At 43.0% G+C, this 19643-nt stretch overlaps 1 protein-coding gene across 1 annotated transcript in view; it reads right to left on the bottom strand.

Annotated features, from left to right (window-relative positions):
- VWF (von Willebrand factor) overlaps window positions 1-19643 on the bottom strand; it is a 149986-nt gene that overhangs the window by 51375 nt on the left and 78968 nt on the right. The window contains exons 31-36 of the mRNA XM_077309827.1: window positions 13119-13262; window positions 10908-11072; window positions 9795-9838; window positions 6420-6597; window positions 3598-3818; window positions 2514-2706 (exon numbers count right to left, since the gene is read on the bottom strand). Coding sequence (XP_077165942.1) covers window positions 2514-2706; window positions 3598-3818; window positions 6420-6597; window positions 9795-9838; window positions 10908-11072; window positions 13119-13262 — 945 coding nt within the window. The remainder of the gene's footprint in view (window positions 1-2513; window positions 2707-3597; window positions 3819-6419; window positions 6598-9794; window positions 9839-10907; window positions 11073-13118; window positions 13263-19643) is intronic.

Raw genomic sequence — 19643 nt, 5'->3', positions numbered from 1 at the left:
AGCATAACTTTTCTTTACTCTCCCCTCTCACTGCAGCCCTCATCCCCTTTGATCCCTGTCACAGGCCTGGTCAACCATGATCCCTGGGGAAATAATTTTGAGAGGCTCAGAGAACCTGCAGCAGGAGAGGAAAGGCAGGGAAAATGCCATTCATTTAGCATTTCGCCTTGTGCTGGAGAGTGTTTAAACCTTTGAATTTCAGTTCAGGTGAAATCAGGTATAACCAGAAACATGCAAATGCTTCCTAAACTGTCTGCCAACAGGGGATAAAGTGGAGCATAGGACAAAGCTGTTCCCATTGGAAAGAAAGGGGGGGTATAAATGAATAGAAGAAAAAGCCAATGGATCACTACTTCTGAGTCTATTGGTTTCCCAGTCGATCAAAATTACCTGACCCTCTACAAACATCTACAATGGTCCCTTTCATTTGACCATACCAATATTTTTTTTACGAAACAGTTTCTGGATGGGAATTCAAACAGCTCACAGCAAGAAGAGCTGATTACCCAAATTGTTATTTCATTGAAATGTCATAAAGTTTGTTCCATCAATTCAGGTCCATATTACTTTAAAGCTTGGCCTTATGCCAGGCCTGAAACTGGAAAGTCCAGCACAAATCCTGCCCACTCTTTTTGAAGGAAGCAAATGAAATCATTTCTGCCACACTTTCTTCACCTTACTGGAAACTGAAAAGTTACTAGTGGTAGGATTTTTTTTATATGTCAGCATCTCCAGGAAGGCAAAAAAGAGAACCAATTTTGAGGTCAATAAGACACAGGTCTTAACCGCATGCTACATTTTACTTGTGTCCTTCTAGGTCCATCACAAGAGTCACTGCTTAGAGTGGTCTAGGGAGCTGCATGCTTGGAACTCAGTTTCCTGGCATCCCCAGGCCTGGAGAAGACTCTTCTAACCTCTCACACTCAACACTGCTTTCCCAGCCTGAAAGGATCCCAGGGCCCTGATGTTTGCCTCATTGCGGAAACATACAGGTAATGAAAGCTACATGTTGGTTTCCCCAGTGGGAGAAATAATGGCTCCCTGGCCTCATTTCAGGTGGGGAGAACGGTGCATAGAAACAGGATTAACGGTGCAATTATATTTTGGCCTTTACACATTGCCCAGGGCCTGGGGTGAGGGGTGGGGGTTTAAAGCACAGCCTCCAAACTTTCAGGGTAGCTTCGGGAAGATCTTCCCTGACCCCCTTCCAAATCTCAAAATGATTGGTCCAAGCCACATCTAGGGTCTCCCGAAGAGACTGCCCCTATACCTTCATTATATGCAATGGAGAGTCCGTCCCTTAGGGCAGGGGTAGTCAACCTGTGGTCCTCCAGATGTCCATGGACTACAATTCCCATGAGCCCTTGCCATCAAATGCTGGCAGGGGCTCATGGGAATTGTAGTCCATGAATATCTGGAGGGCCACAGGTTGACTACCCCTGCCTTAGGGTATAATGGAGCAGATGGGGCACCCTTTTTGGGAGCCCCTAGAAGTGGACCCCTAGGACTAATCATTTGGAGTCAGGGAGGGGAGTCAGGGAAGAGCCTCCTGGAGCTACTCTGAAAGTCTGGAGGCTGTAACTTAACCCCCACCCTCCAGGTCCCAGGAAAGGCAGAAAAGCTGAAATTCCCATTATAAATGACGCCATTGACTTTAATGGGCACCAAAACTGAATCAGCTGGATTGGCCCTTAGTGAACAAGCCTAGTTTAGCCTTTTTGATGTTTTGACCATGGAGGAGACCCTGAAATAATTTTTCAGGCATCGAGGATCCCTGGAAGTGATGCCAGGTGGTCACGCCTCCCTGCCACACCTCCCAGAAGTGACATATCATCAGAAGTGACATCACCACTCATGCTAACAGGCAGGCTTGAGGAGGACTTTGGGGGGAGGGAGTGAAGAGGCAGTTTAAGGTCCACATGAGACCTCACTCATGCTCGGAAGGGGAGAGCAATGGAAGCAGCCGTTTTTCTAGCTTGTGGCCATTAAGGCAAGAAGGAAAAGGTTCTCTAGCTTGTGGCCATTAAGGCAAGAAGGAAAAGGTTATGGACCTCCTCAGGAACTCCTTCAGACCCTGGGGACTCCTGGTTGGGAATTCATAGTATACTTAAACATTTAGAATTCCTAAAGTTAAACAAAAATTAAGCTGAAATAGAGGGTGAAGTGAGATGCCCATCCATAATTTAAATCACTATGAAATCTTACCAAGTAGCTATAAGTATGATATAATGTGGTGTACATATTGCTGTAATAACTAAAAAGTGCAAGTTTTTCTACAAACAAATCTTGCTCCATTTGTACTCCACCCTCAGCTCCATAAAGCGGGGAATGACATGTGGAAGCAACAGAAGTACAATTTTCATATAGTAAATTCAACTTCTAGGGACTCCGCATGGCATTTTTGTTTATTTCACCTCGGTTAATGTGGTCGACAACAGAAATATAAATGCTGAACTCAACTGATGGCCAAACGGCCAAAAAGCAGCACCTGAAATGTACATTTTGAAACATACCACAAAGGCCGTAGGTTTGCGAAGCAAAACTCTTTGGACTGAGTTGCAAAGAAAACTCATTGTTGCTTGGAGTGAAGGAGATAATGTGTCCCAGACGGGAGAATCTGATCTCATGCATTATTGCTCCATAAACATTGACTTCAAAATGGTCACTGTTGTATGGAAGGGTGGACAATTCACCATTCATGGTAACCTATTTGAAAAAGTAGACAACAACTTAACCTGTGCTGTCAGCAAAATATGCAACAGCAATAGCATGTAGACTTTGAAACAACACGAATGTGAACATTCACTGACAATTACCCTGTGGAGAATATATTCTAGTGATTTTGTTCCCTCAGCATTTACTATCAAGGACAGCTCTTGATAATCTCCAAGCACAGAATTGAATCTACCATTTTTATACCGGTAAATATACATTCAGTTTGGTTGAGTTCCACAAATAAATTGTGTCCACAGCTAGTTCCTATGCAACATGGCTGCAAACTCAGTGGCAGTGGGATGTTTGGCATTTCATGGCATCAGCCTGGAGTTAAATGAGAACACGCATACTTCTGAAATGTGTATTTCAAGCCCATCTTTCTGGAAAAGATTGCAGGTTATGGGTCACACACAGAGCCAAAAGCAGATGCCCCAAAAGAAATCTACACAAGAGGCTAACACTGGCCCACTCATACCTTGTTGAAGAGAAACATTTGCCACTTCGGACAAATGTAGGATTCTTTAAACAATTCCCATAAAGGATTTTTATTGTTGTTATTTAAATGCTAGTAGCCCTCCCCCACAGAAAGATGTTAAAAAACAAATGTAAAACATCCTACTAGCATGAAAGAGTCAGTCAAATCCAGGTTTTTCAAAGGATTCGGGGAAGGATGGAACAAAACCACTCAAACATTAGAAAACCTGGAAGTTCACATGTTGGTGGAGCTGTAGCCACCAGCCATTTTTGCTCACTCAAGGAACATCAACTGACCATTACTCACTGCAACTACAACCCGATTAAACCAAAGGATGGCAATCTCTTTACATTACCCCCCATCTCCCATACACACACACCAGTACTCTTTTCATAGCAATGGCTTACCGACATGTTGCTGAAGAGCTTCACTGACGTGGACTGTTGTGTTACCTCAATGGAATTCATACAGTTGAGTTTGGGGGTTGAACTGCAGGCCCCGTTGTGAAGAACCACTTTGATATCGTGTTCCTTATCTTCAAATAGTGTATACGAACAATTGCCCGTCAGTTTAAAATCCAGTCCGTCAAAGGTGACTATATGCTTTGTTGAGCTTCCCATGCATGTGCCTACAAAGGGGCAATTCATTTGTTAACTTCAATTCATTAGCCTGCCTTTTTCCCCAATGGGGACCTCAACCAGCCTACATCATCCTCTTGCTCTCCATTATATTCTTGGGACAACCTTAGGAAGTCGGTTAGGTTTGAGAATGTGACCAGAAAGCTTCCATGGCATGGTGGGAGGATTCAGACCTGGGTCTGTCCAACACTCTAACTGCAACCTTACACTGGCTTTCGATGAAGAAACTCAACTAAGTGGAAGGCATGGAAGCCAAGCCTAACATCTGTGCCCATGTTCTTGATCTACACAAAAGGAAGCAGTAGAGAAAATCCATGCTTTATGGATGACTGACTGTTTCCTCCAGCTCTGGGGTATTGCAGACGGTTTCCATTCTTGCATCCCATCTTTGGAGGAAAGGCAGAACCCAACTCTTTATTTAGACAGAATAGGAATTGTATTCATTTAGGATGAAAAGGCAGACAACGCATTCTGCTCACCACGGGAGGGGATGCCCTGCAGGGCTTCTGAAGAAACTTTGAAGGCGCCCTGTCAGCAGGCAAGGAAAACTGTAGGGGATTACAATCAAAGGGCCTAATTGCATGTTACATGGAAACATGTGCAACAGAACCTCGAGTGACTTCTTGAGAAACAAAAAAAATCAATCTCAAGAAAGGGTTTGTCACCCCAGTTGACACTACCTTCTGCCATCTTGTTTCCCTTGCTTAGGGGGCTAAGGAGGTTTTAGATGTGGAAAGGAGGGGTTGAGTTGTCCGCCTCCTGCTCCTAAATCGCAGATAGCACTTGCACCAACACCATTCTCTTGGTTCTCAATTTCCCTGGCCTCTCTTTGAGCTTTCCTTATAGACAATCTCCCCCTTCCCCCACTCATTGGACTTTCAAAACCACTTCTTCCTTCTCCCATTTCCTGCAATTGAGCTGAGCCCACAACTTCGGGTGGGCCCAGATCAGCTGCCCTGCCCTCATCTTCTGCGAGTCCAGGCTCTCCTGCTCGCTGCTGTCAGTTGGAGACTTGCCCTGCCCCATGATCTCTGATCTGTCTGTCTCACCTGGCTTGCTGCGGCCCATCAAGCCTCATCAATCCGGCCAGGCAGGGGCTCTGTGTTGCCTTTGCCAGTGGTCCGGTTTCAGCAGTGGTGGAGGACATTGCCACCTAAGCTAAGCCCTGGGATGGTTCTGCACTTACTTTTTTTTCCCGTTGTCAATCCAGCTGAATTCAGATTGTTCCAACACTTTTTTCCCCAAATTGAAACAGATGTTGCATTCTACACTTGTGTGGCTGCTCTCTCCTTCCTGCTTGATTGGGGAAACTAAGAGGGGGGAGGGGAGCAGTGGTTGTGACGCTCCAGCCAGCATTGAAAGGACACAAGGCTGGAGAGGGGTTTATTTCCTGCTGTTTGCCTCCTGACTCTACAGCCAAAGCAAGCGGAAAGCGGGGGGGGGGGCAAGAATGGAGCACAAGGCTGCTTGTTTATTTTTCTTTTACTGAGCAAGTGAGGGAAGGAGAACGAGGGGGGAAAGACAATCCACAAATCTCAGCACATAGAAGTGTGGGCTTTTGGACAAGAGCACACTAACTCAAAAAATGAGGGCAAAAATAAACCTTGCAAGGGAATGGCAACTGGGAACCAGCAGTCTTTGAACTGACACCCTCACCAATCAGTGACAGACTACTGTGCCACGTCAGTGTCAGGAGGAAGTTAATCTGGCAAAATGCAGAGATCTACACTTAACATTGGGGCTTTCGTAGAGGTTTTCTCAAGTGTAGTGAATTATATCCGCTCCTGGATATTGTGGGGAAAAGGTAGTGTCACCGCAGATCAATCCTAGACACTGCACGGGGAAAATTTAAAGTGCTAAATATCAAAATGGAAATCAAATAACATGTAGATGGCTTTTTAAAAAAATTTGGGGTCACCGGGAATAAAAAGCTCAGTACAGACTTAGCCATGGAGAATCAGACAGGGTTGCTTGGGGGAGAGATGCAATGGTCTACTCTTCCCCCACCAAAATCCTCCCTTCCTGAAGCTAATTTCCCCCTCCCAAAAAAATGGCAGCTGTGTTCTGTTACATGTATTGGCATGAAATGTGCAGTTATGATCACAGGGAGAGAGGATCTGGATTTCTCCATCTGTTGCCTGCCTCCCATTTGTTCCTTCTTAGCAGCTATTCTGCTCCATTCCATCTTCTTTTAACTGCTAAAATAGGTAGTTTGAGTTGAATAACAGATGAGAAGCCCTAGCTAATGGCTCTCTTCTGTAGACTGGCCACAATCCCCTCCAGCTTTCCTTCCTTTCTTACCAGTTTCAAGTCAGTTTCAAAGAGTTTTAAGTGTTAAATTCTACTCCAGGGGTAGTCAACCTGTGGTCCTTCAGATATCCATGGACTACAACTCCCAGGGGCCCCTGCCAACAAACGCTGGCAGGGGCTCATGGGAATGTAGCCCATGGACATCTGGAGGACCACAGGTTGACTACCCCTGTTCTACTCCATAAACTGTCCAAGGGCCAAAGTTCTACCTGACTTTATCAAGCACACCTGGAAAGAGAGAAATGCACAAAGCTTGCCCAGAAAGGCACCAGCCGACTTACATGGGCACACCCAGCGACAGCCACATGTTTCTTCCACTCTCAGTGCGGGCATGTTGTTGCGACACAAGGGCCTTGGCATCTTCTCACAATTGATGTGGTGGCTCTCCAGAACCGTGAAACCTCCTGGCATGCATGTCACTGTACGGCACTGATCCAGCAATGTCCATTGGTCCCCAGGCTGTGCAAAATGACATGCTAGTGTTAAAATGAGGTCCAAACTGTTTTGGTAAGAGTCAGTGGCTCCTTTAAACTGCAGTAATCTAAAACTAAGAGCCTCTTGTGGCGCAGAGTGGTAAGGCAGCCATCTGAAACCTTTGCCCATGAGGCTGGGAGTTCAATCCCATCAGCCGGCTCAAGGTTGACTCAGCCTTCCATCCTTCTGAGGTCGGTAAAACGAGTACCCAGCTTGCTGGGGGGTAAACAGTAATGACTGGGGAAGGCACTGGCAAACCACCCCATATTGAGCCTGCCATGAAAATGCTGGAGGGCGTCACCCCAAGGGTCAGACATGACTCGGTGCTCACACAGGGGATACCTTTACCTTTAATCTAAAACTACCAAGTAAAAGAACACGACTGAAAGAGTCGAAAGCCATGAAACAATTTAAAAGTCACCCCTTCCACTGACGTAAAATTATTAACGCATACAGAAATTCTCAGCATGACCGGCTGATTTCATCAGGAAAATTAAAGGCCTTCTTTGATCGCTCCTACGGAAATCATTAGGCTCCAAAGCCCTTTGCTTCAATGGGATCGTGGCTACTGTGACAAATAAGCACCCGCATCCTAACCAATTTGTGTGATGCTGTGCTAGATCAGAGAGGAACTTGGAGCTCTGCCTGTGGATGGATTTGGCCCCGCTTTCAAGCCAGGGCACTGGAATCAATAAAAGAATTTCACGCTCATTTCTTGAAAGGGTAAAGGGACTTGAGCTTTCAGGAACATAAAAATTATTTTAGGAAGTGTTCTCATTATGAAGCTCACACCATGACAGCAATAAATCATCGCTCGGCCAGGCTGTTGATGCAGAAATCTGACATCTGAACATGAGAAAAGAATCGAGGGGCGGTTTGGATGTTCAAACGCAGAACGTCCCTGTGAATGCAGCCACCAAGAGGCAGGAAGTACGCTTATACTGCAGCTGTTGCTAACTATCTCTCGGAAGTGATCCACTCAAGCAGGGTGACCCGTTTGGACCCGTCATATGACCATAAAAGAAGTGCCACCAGTTAGTGTGGTCGTACCAGGTCTGACAGTATTTCCATGAAACAACTGTGTCCTCACGGACAGATCACGAGTAATGGAATCAGACCTTAGGATCTTGGGGCTGATGGGAATCTCCATTAGGTTTGCCAGCCCCATCTCAGAAAGCATCAGGAGATTTTGAGGATAGTGCTTGGAGAGGGAGGAGCTTGGGGAAGATGTGAAGACACATCCAGGTGGCAATCACGGAATTGCCCCCTATCCCTATAGCCAAGACTGCAATCTTCCCTTGATGTTGCCTACTGGCATTGGTATCCAGCAGTTTACTACCTCCAAACATGGAGGTACCTTGCACCAGCTTCTGAAGCTCAACGGCTTTTGCTGAAGCTCAGCTCCCATTGATACTCAGTTTCCATTGATACTAAGCAGTGATCTTCTTCGCACAACAGAGGAATAAGCTTTAAGAGGTTTTTGGAAGCTATACAAGACTCATTTGAGGATTTTTTAAAAAAGGGATAAGAAATATTTAAACAGTAAATATTTTAATTAGGCTCTCTTCTGTCTCAATTCATGGGAAGTAAGGCAACTGAAAAGTTCTTCATACAGATGTGGAGATTAACTAAGGCGGCTCTGCTTTTCTTGAATAATTGCACATCCCATTTGTCAAACACAGACTGAAGGTCTATAGCAGGGCTAGTCAAACTGTGGCCCTCCAGATGTCCATGGACTACAATTCCCATGAGCCCCTGCCAGCAAATGCTGGCAGGGGCTCATGGGAATTGCAGACCATGGACATCTGGAGGGCCGCAGTTTGACTACCCCTGGTCTATAGAATAGTAGCTAAGCTATATTTTTTTTGGGGGGGGGGATAAAATATTTTTTAAAAGTAATTAATTAAGCAGACATCTAGAGTGAGCCAAGAAATCTAGTGTACAAGAAAATCAGACAGACTCCCAGCCACAAAATACAGGAGAAACAGAAATGGTAATAATACGCACACAGAGACTGGTTAAGGTTAAAGTCAATCAAAACAGATGCTTCTCCCAGCATGCCAGAAAAGGAATCAAGCAAGCTTCCTCTCAGAGGGAGTTTTATGTTCATTTACTTTTTTGGACTTGTGCGCTCATTTCATGCTTGAGAACCTTCAAAACACAAAGCCATTGTATCTTGAATGAACCCAGCTTTTACTCCTCTTCATACCTAAAGACCACAGAATTAGGGCCAACTGGAGATGTTCACAAAGCAAGTGGGTGCCCAGCCTTGATGGACAATTCCTGTATTCTCTGGAGTGGAGGAGGAAGATGATACCGTGAACCTACAGAGCTCTGTATAAATGACTCAGATCACTGGTCTAGCTGTATCAGTCCTGAGCCTTCCTCATTCCTGCTACCTAAAATCCTTTTAACTAGAAATAGATTGAATCTAAAACCTTCTACATCTATTATTTATTTATTATATTTCTAGTTCGTTGCTCCCAGACCTTCCGTCTCGCAGCGGCTAGCAACAATAAAACTATACAAAAAACACATAACCACATAGCCCCCAGACCCCTAATCCCCCATACCCACTCCAGTTTGCCAAGCCCCCAGGGTGGTGTTACAGATAGGACACCCCAGAGGAGGGGCAAGATCTTCTATCAGCCTGACCTCAACAAAAAAACTTGATGGAAGAGCTCCATTTTGTAGGCCCTGCAGAATTGAGTTATCTCCGTCAGGGCCCTGAGCTCTACTGGGAGCTCATTCTATTTGGTGGGGTCAAGGGACATGACCAGCCTATGTTATTTTCTTTATTTTCTTCAAGACTGGGGTTCCAGGACCCAAGTCCCCTCATAACAGGGCAGGATCTGTGGTTCCATCTTGCAAGAAAGATTTCACAACTATGGTCAAATCATGGCACACAACTTTGGTCAAGGCATGATCAAGGCATTGCACACAAATTTACAAATAGTTTAGTACAAAGTTTAGTGTGGAATGTCTTGTATTTCAGCACCCAAACATTTTTGCCATGTGCTTATAATGAATTCCTGGACAAATCTCTTACTACCTCTTGATTAAGATTTAGTAGATCTGACAGGGAACAGATAAAAATGGATGGATTGTGCATGAGTACTAAGAATTGATCATCCCCAAGTCATCTTACCTAAAAACCAGATCAACTTGATATATATACTTACTCTTTTTTTATTTCCATCCTCATCTATGCACTCCAGGACAGTTGCTGAAAGGTAAGCAAAGCATGATATGGTCAAGATTGTCTAAGGAGAAATAGGATGCAATGAGAGCAAGATAAAAACATACAGCTACAGATAATACATATTGGTAGTACAGTCAACAGTACTGTTCTATTGAAACAACTTCCTGATCCATTTGGTTAGAATGCATTCAGGATTTCTTGTGGGGATTACTGAGGCTATGCATCTTCCCTCCTATCCTATGATACCCCATGATGCTGTTCTCTTGATGTAGTAGTTAGGAGTAGCAACAGTTTCTAATCTGCGGAGCTGTGTTTGATTCGCCACTTTTTCTCCATGGGCTCATCACAGCCCTGATAGTGCCGTTCTGATGGCGCAGTCCTGTCAGAGCTCTCTCAGCCTCACCTACCTCACAGGGTGTCTGTAGTGGGGAGAAGAAGGGAAGGTGATTGTAAGCTGCTTTGAGACTCCTTTGGCCAGTGAAAAGTGGGGTATAAAAACCAACTTCTTCCCCTCTTCCTCTTCTATGCCTTCATTTACTGAGCGATGCTTTCCCTGTGATACTTTATGGCACTGTCTACCTAGGGGATGTGCTTAGAGACAATTTTAATGCCTGTTTACTGATAAATAAAATGCACACATTTTTCTGCACATCATTTTAGCTAGGCAATTTGTTTTTGTTGTATCCTGATTAATCTGTTTTATTTAATGCTTTCAATATTCTCAATTATTTGCCCATTATATTAAAGAAAAATGCATTATTATATATCATTATATATGCATTATTATAAAGAGGCCCTGTTTGTCACTTTGTTTCTATATAGTGCACACAAATCAGATAACCTCTGCTGTGTTATAACCCTTGAGCATGCAGCTAACCCATGATATCCCTACAACAATTTCTCAGCCCGAGAAATCCTCTGTGGATCACAAGACAGCAGCATCCTTGGCAAACACACTGATGAAGGCCTCTTGCTCTGATTCTTATCTGGCTATCTTTTACATCATGAAACAGCTCTGCAGTGTCTGAAATTAATTACAATGATTAAAGCAGCAGAGGAGGGCTTCCGGTTCTTGACATCATGCAAAGCGTACCTGAGCAAAGCCTTTTGACAAATTTGTCATCTGAAGTAACCATGGCAGAAAGTTCCTCAAACTGTTGCAACTTAATGATCTTGTCAACGGCAGATGGTCCTGTTAAAGTGGTCAGTTGTGCAGGATTGTATCTGTCCCCAACCACAATGGGAAGTAGCAATACCCCTGGAGGGAAAGGCAAAAACACAGACCCTCTCATTGAAAACTTTTTGTTTCCAATTGCACTTCAGCATGATGCTTGGGAGAAGCAATTCTGTACTGAAAACAACATTAAAACATTAATGGCAATTTATTTTCTCCCCTATTTTTAGCAATGGGTTGCTGAAAAACTGAACAGCAAGCATATAGCTATGCACCAAATCACAATAACTTTTTATGATCATCATCATATATAATAAAAGCATAAATGTATGGTCAAAATCAGAAGCACATTGAGCTGGAAGAGACTACAAAGGTTCCAGTCTTGACCCTTACCTTTTCGGGGACTTAAAAAACACACACTCCTGGCTGGTGCTCATACAACCTTCTCCTAAAAACTTCCAGTGAAGGAGACTCCATCATCCTCCAAGGCAGGATATTCTACCTTCAAAGAATCCTCACCATCAGAAAATACTTTCTAATATTTAAGTGGAATCTCCTTCCCCATAATTTGAACCCATTGCTCCTAGTCCTTGTCTCTAAAGCTGCAGTAAATAAACTGGCCCACTCTTCAACATGTCTACTTTTTACATAGTTAAACATAACTATCATATCACCTCTCCCCCGCCCCCTCTTCTCCAAGATGCACATAGCCAACTCTCTCAACCTCTCCTCATAAGACATGGATTCCAACCCTTCAACCATCCTAGTCACCCTTCTCTGAATACATTCCAACTTGTCATTGTGGCACACTGCATAAAATCGCCAGTTACCAAAAAGCTCAGGAAATGTCAATGTTAAGAAAGACTCCATAGAAACAACATGTCAGTTGCTTCAGACATCATAGTCCCCAATGCAAAAATGAAACAGGATCAGACCACCATGCTGCAAACTACCTTCCCTACTGTATATACCTTGCAGAAAGCAGCAATGATAAGCTCAATTAGGTCTAACCAGGGCTTTCACATTGCCTAAGATCTAACTGCACTATTTGAATTATTTGGTGTAGCCAGTTTGGTGTAGTGGTTAGGAGTGTGGACTTCTAATCTGGAATGCCAGGTTCGATTCCGCGCTCCCCCACATGCAACCAGCTGGGTGACCTTGGGCTCGCCACGGCACTGATAAAACTGTTCTGACTGAGCAGTGATATCAGGGCTCTCTCTGCCTCACCCACCTCACAGGGTGTCTGTTGTGGGGAGAGGAATGAGAAGGCGACTATAAGCCGCTTTGAGCCTCCTTCGGGTAGGGAAAAGCGGCATATGAGAATCAACTCTGATGATGATGATGATGATGATGATGATGATGATGACCCTAGCTGTAGTAAGAACTAGGCTTGCTGACCTCCATGATGGACACAGAGACCTCCAAGTTTTACCACTGATCTCCAGACTGCAGAGATGGATTCACTGGAGAAAATAGCAATTCAGAGTTGGCACCCTTAATCCTGTCCAACATTACTGAAAGGTCAAATCAACTTCCCCTAATAAAAAAATGCATTGTTTATGAAGTCTTAGCATTCATGCACACACAGCTGCATGCACATGCCCTAAAGCCAGAATGCATCCCCCTCCCTCCAAATCAGAGGTTTAACCAACAGAGATTGAGGAAGGAATGACCCCTGAAGAATGTCAAGTATCATTAATTCAGGACTTAGTGATTTACCAGGAGAGAGAACCAGAAAGCAGGGACTGTTCCAGCTCAAAAAGTACAGTTGGAAAGTCTCCATTATTTTTCTTTTAAAGTTGAAACACCAAGTTGACCCAACTTTGGAGGATCAGGACTACTTTATTAGAAAGTGGATCAGGCAATTGCTAGGAATACTTATTGAATATGCTTGCAACATATTTTGTACTCTGCGTATACCTGCAACATAATTTGTATACTGTGCATACTTGTCTGGGAAAGGGTTGTATTTAAGAGATGTTTGTACAAAGAGTACCTAACTAACTCAAGAATACAAATTGCCTCTTTGGAATTTACTTTATTTTCTTATGATGATGTTTTGGCAACATATACTGAAAATTGTGGGCCCGTTCTGAAATATCTTTATATAATACAGAGTGAAACACTTACTATTGCTGCTTGCAGAATATGCAGCGGCTTCCAGAGAATCTTCTGATTCATTTGATATAACAATCACTGCTATTTTGGATGCATTGGGCCTTCCACCGCTGACTTCAGAGACAGCATGCTGAACTGTGAAGTCTATTGCTTCTCCTACAAGAAAAATTAAAACCCCACAAGCAGAGTTAAAATAGCACTGTAGAAATAACTAAACATTACTTTGAGTTTTTGAGCATTTTAAAAGACCTTTTTCCAAAAGCAGCCATTAAGATTCCTTGGGAGGGGGCAGACCAAAAATGGAGGGGATATCTAATACGGTTGTCACTTTAGATTGAAAAATACATGGAGATTTGGGGGATAGAGCCTAGGGATGATGGTATATGAGGAGGGGAGGGACCTCAGCAGGTATAAGGCCATAAAATGTACCCTCCAAGGCAGCCATTTCCTCCAGGGGAACTGATCTTGGTTGTCTGTAGGCCAATTATAATAGTAGGAGATATCCAAATATCCGCTGCAGCAACTCTAATCTCTATCCATTTCTTGCTTTACCATTTTTCCCACTGAAAAATGACCCCATTGAACCACGTTTACAACCTCTGGGGTTTTCAGCAGGAAAAACATTTGGATACATTTTCAGAAAAGAAAACAGCAAGGAGCCCAAATGCAACAGAAGAGGACATCTTGAGTGATGACATCTTGCTTTTGACTGCACTCCCCCTTGAGGCTCGTCTAGCATCTTTGTATAATAATTGTGTGTATTTCTGACAATTTGTTGGGCATTCAAAAGCCTTACGAATGAGCCCCACCCGCCAGGAGGCTTTGGAATATTCAGCACACAGTGGAAGCATGGGAGCACATGTGCTACTGTTGGGGATGACAGCAGGGTGGCTGTCATCCTCAGCTGTAAGGCATGCTGGGACCCCACTCCATTTAAACACTCCCTCCCTGTCTTAGTGTCCCCCTCCCATATTACAGTTGACTATGATAGCCCCATGGTTTTTATGATCAGCTGTTAGGTGGCCTGTGGTCCCTTTCAGTACTCCCTGCCTAACTTTGCAGGTTGGGAGGGGAAGGAGTATTAAAAGGGAGTGTGGGCCTAGAGCCCATAGTATTTTTGGTATGACAGATATACTGCTAGTCAACTATAATGTCTTTTCAGTGGCAAGCTAAAACATTATTTTTGCCCAAGCTATTTATGGCTGTTGAAGTTGCCAATTTGGAGTTGCCAATTTCAGGAGATCAGAGAGGGACCTAGAGAGGGTTGAGTTTGAGGGAGGGAAGGAGGAAGCTCAGCAGGGATGTAATGCCATAGAGCAGGGATAGCAAACTCTGGCAGGGGCTCATGGGAATTGTAGTCCATGGACATCTGGAGGACCACAGGTTGACTACCCCTGCCATAGAGTTTACCATCCAAAGATGCCATTGTTCTCCAGGGAAATGAAATTAACATAGGATAAATTTAACATAGAAAAAACTGAAACAATGGTTTATTTTTTAAAATGTATTCAATAGAATTATAAGAAAAATGATGGTGATATCCAAAATGAATTACAGAATTTTCAATTTACCAATTATTATCCCAGATGAACCCATTGAAGAGCGGTAGTCTATGATAAACAAGTTCACACAGGGTAGCAAAAATGGTCTGCAGCATGAAGTGAAAGTGATAATGGTGGATTGGGGATTCCTAATTTAATTATATCCTGATGCTGCACAACTGGTTTGGATAACGGAAAGGATAACTGAGTATCAAGATGCTTCAGAAATATCCAAGGGAAAATATTATGTAAAACTAACGCTACAAATCCTTTTGTAGTATTGAAAAAATACAAGGAAAACAATGCACAATAACAAAAGCTGGACCATGAACGGTCTTCTGAAGATCTGGGATTGTTGTAAAAGAAAATAGTCACCTGCCATCAGTCTGCTGGCATCTGCTTTAAGCACTCTTAATAAATTACATAATTTCCAATGTAACTTCTTAGAAAATTAGGAATGTTATGGAATTGATACATATATGACATTAATCAAAGGAAGTACTACTCTGGACTTTCAGGAAACTAATCAGCTAAGTAACAGCAGTATAAAATAGTTTGATTTCTTACAATTTAAGAGCTTCATGAATAAAAGTATATGCGCAGAGGTTAAGGAATAAGAAAATCAACATTTGAAGAAACTATTTGCCAGAAACAAGAGTGATTCCTCTTTACAATTTGTGAAACTGTACGTAAAAAGGTTAACAAACCTAAAGCAACCATTCCAATCTAATTGTGGAAAAGATTTGAAATATGGAATTCCAGAGAAAAAAATGGAAATTTATTTTTGCACATAGATTCTTGTTTTCTATTTGTCGAATTTTGAAAAAAATTAATAAAAATGACATATCAACGGCGCTTGACACAACACCAAATAGCAAAAATGTATTTAAAAATTGTATGACATATGTAAGTACTGTGAACTACCGGATGCAAATTTTGGATGTACAGACAAACAAATACTGATAATTTTTGAAATGTGGATAAGATATGGATTTCCCCTATTTTCCTGGGGCCATCTATTTTATGCTATAAAATTCAAAATATGATCTTCCACATGATAATAGCAGCTAGAATTAACTTTGCAAGAAAAAGAAGTCAGTATTCTACCAATAGAAGAGTGGATTATGAAAAAGAGGGAAGGATATATATCCTAATTGCATATAGTTTGGAAAACTTTATTTTCCAGAGTTGCTCAATGGATATATTTAATTGAAGAAACAAAAATTCTCGTGGACTGTTATCTCATATCTTAACTTATTATATAATCTTAATCAAGTTAAGTAAATAACCAAATATTCCCGGCATCAATAAACTAAATAATAATTTCCTACATAAATAAAGCTACTAGCTCCCCATACGATGTTCCTGCACCAAAAAGTAGTCCCTTTGACTGCATCTGGAAAGGGGGACGTTTTGAAATTATCACAGAATTACATGTAACATGTGGTTTTGTACTAAGTCAATTGGACGTCATGACAGGCATAGAAAATTATCCTTTACAAAACAATTTTTACAGTAGTCGTCTCAAATATAGCATTTCCAGTGCTAAAAACACCATTGAATCCATTAAACTCACATCTGGAAAAAGAAAGAGCTATCTAAGCTCCCCATATTTGATTGACCCTTGCAGCTAAATATTTGATAGAGCAACAGTGACATCCAGTGGGAAACAACAGACAAAAACAATCATTTCACTCACCTGTGGAATACGCTACAAGTATTCCCATTCTATAAAGCTGTTGTTCAATTACTGGGCGGAAAGTGAAGGCACTTTCATCTTAATGGACATTTGCTATAACATTATTCCTGGGCCAGAACCGTACAACAATATAGCAAAGAAGTGGCCAGCTATTGAACCATGTACACCAGAAGGAGCCTGGGTAGAAAGGTATAACACAGAAGGGCCACTTCAATGTCCCTTTGCAATTCCTCACAGTAAAATCCAGCTGCAAATTGCAAAGTGGATTAAAGCGTTATTTAGTGTGAGTGAAAGTTTCAGATCAATTTCAGATCAACGCGCTTGCAAACCCCCGCCCACATTTTCCCTCCTGCCTTGTCAATGCTTTTTGCCTCCCAATGAGGCAGTAAGGGAAAACAAGTCAAAATTCTCCCCCCACTCCATGGCTTGTCAATCCCAGCAAGCCACCAATCACAGCACAGCGGTTATCTCAGGGACTCAAACTTTCTCCCCCACCCCCCAAGCCCCAAAATTAGTTTTTTAATAAAAAGGCTCTTCTGCATTGCTATTTGGTAATGCCACAACACAGAAACATTTTAAATAAAAAATTAACACTTCCACATTGCTATGGAGAAACACCAGAATGATAAAACACTCCCTCCTTTTGGGGGGGATTTGTGTTGTTTCACACTCTATTTATGTCTGGGTAGATTTGTGAGAGGCTGGAAATAGTAACTGGACCCCGAAGAGTGATTGTGTGTAAACATTAAGGCTTAAAACCAAAGAGCACAGACGCCTGGATGATCAGAAGAGGGCTGCTTCCTAATCCCCCCCCTTTCTCCGTTTATTCCCCACTGCCAGAAAACACAAATGAGACCATGTTTTGCCTGCCTAATCCCAAAAAGAGTTCTTGCCAAATTACAACTTTTTTCTAGCCTAGATCAGTTCCCCCAGAGGAAATGGCAGCTTTGGAGGGTGGGCAGTATGGCATCACATCCCTGCTGAGCCCCATTCTGTCCCCAAATCTCCAAGAATTTCCCAATCCTGAATCATCAACATAAGTGTAGCACAGTTTAAAAGAAAATGGCATTGGCCAAGCTCAGCCCAGAGAACTGGAATTGTGTGAAATGTTTTTGGCTGTCATTATTTTGGTGCTCAATACCTTATTGCAAGGGTAGTCAACCTGTGGTCCTCCATATATCCATGGATTACAATTCCAAAGCTGGCAGGGGCTCATGGGACTTGTAGTCCATGGACATCTGGAGGACCACAGGTTGACTACCCCTGCCTTATTATACCAAGTCAGCATGATACTAGGGATACTTTGCCCACCAGTGTCTCAGGCGCTGGATGGAGGAAATGCAGTGGAGCATCCAACAGTGCTCTTGTGTAACTTCCGGTATAAACAGGAAGTAACATAGCGGGCACTCAAGAACTGATAAAAACTCTTATGGTAAATCCTAGAACATATAATTATGTTAGTTCTGATTGAGTTTACTGAAACGGGAAAATACTTGAATGCAAAACAGCAAACATACCATAATTTCCTGGTACAGGACAGAGAACTAAAATCCTAACAACCAAAAAGAGCTACTGAAAGCAAGAAGCATTTCTACCTAAGACAGGTGTGATGTACCTGGTGTCAGAGTCTAGGCATGTATATTAGCAGCTTCACTAGTAAATTAAAACAGGGATGGAGGGGTGTAATTTTATTCACAAGCATTAAAAGACAAGCTAATGGGAATGGCAGGAAAGCCGCTCAATCCAATCCAAAAACTTAGACAGGATCCAAAAACGTGATATTTGAAGGGGAGGGGGAGAGCCCATGTACTCAAGTGGGGGTGGGGGGAGAGAAGCAGAAACCAAGAATATGCTTTAATAGCTATTTAATATTTTGTTTCCTGAAATGAAGGCTAAAATGTTAAATCAGTTGAGGATGTTGTACAGTTATAACAGGCAGGGGAATTCAACAAAGCAGACGTGGCTGCCTAGACCTTATGAATCATCATGTTAAAGACGTCTCTACGATTCCGGTAACACCTCCTCAATGGCTTTGACCAAGGAAGCCAAATTCCCCCAGGGCCTTTATTCACCCACACTTATGGAACGCTTCCTCAGGAAGGAGTCAAAGAAAGTGACTTCCTAGCACCTGAGTATGGCAGAGGAGTCAAGGCATGACAACAGAGCGCTGTAGGATGCAAACGTAGCTGTTGGAAACTTTACCTAAATGTGCTGGGCTTCCAGGGTCAGCCTGGCCAATCAGCACCCCTCCTCAGCCTTCCTAACTGGTGTGAAGCCTCTCAGTTTTCTTTGTTTGGGGTTTTTAAATGTTAAAAACAGCTTTTTAAATTGGACCCACAAGCAAACAGAAAGCCAGCACAGCTGGTATAAAATTTATGTTTACTGCAATAGATGACCCCCCCCCCCACCCCAAATTCTAGCTACCATGTTTTGCACCAACTGGTTTTCAGGACCAAGTCCAGAAGTACTTCCACCTAAAGTGCATTGTATGTGCATAAACTGCCATCAAGTTTAAGGCGTTGGGAAGAGGAAGAGGAAGCCTCCTTTACTGGACTGCAGCCTGGTGTCGCGGTTAAGAGAGTGATGGACTCTGATCTGGAGAAATGGGATTGAGTCCCCACAACTCCACATGTAGACAGCAGGGTGGTCTTGTGCTAGTCACAGTTTTCTTAGAGCTCACAGAATAGAATTATAGAATCATAGATTCATAGAGTTGGAAGGGGCCATACAGGCCATCTAGTCCAACCCCATGCTCAATGCAGGATCAGCCCAAAGCATCCTAAATGCAAATGGCATTTGCCTTTTTTACCGCTGCATCACACTGCCTGCTCATGTTTAGTTTACAATCCACAAGTACCCCAAGGTCTAGTTTAGTTTACAATCCACAAGTACCCCAAGAATAGTTCTCTTCGATCTCTCTCACCCTTACCTACCTCACAGGGTGTCTGTTGTGGAGAGAGGAAGGGAAAATGTTTGTAAGCTGCTTTGGGATTCCTTCGGGAAGTGAAAAGTGGGGTATGAAGACCAGCTCTTCTTTGTCTTGCCTTTTAAGAGGGTATAACCCCATCCAGAAGAAGCAGCACACGTCCTGCATCAGATCTACCTTACGTCTACAGCACTTCCATTTGGAGTTAGAGTCAAAACAGATACAATGAAAGTACGGTCTGCAAAGTATGCATGCACACAACTGCAATTGTGTTTGAGAAATGGAAGGAAGGGGACATTGTGTATGATTGCCATCCTCCAGGTGGGCATCTCCCAAAATTACAAGTGATCTCCACGTTACAGAAATCAGTT

This window comes from Paroedura picta, chromosome 14 (assembly GCF_049243985.1).
Source record: "Paroedura picta isolate Pp20150507F chromosome 14, Ppicta_v3.0, whole genome shotgun sequence".
NCBI lineage: Eukaryota > Metazoa > Chordata > Lepidosauria > Squamata > Gekkonidae > Paroedura > Paroedura picta.
The sequence above is the reverse complement of the archived record's forward strand: the minus strand, read 5'-3'. Positions and strand labels throughout refer to the sequence as shown.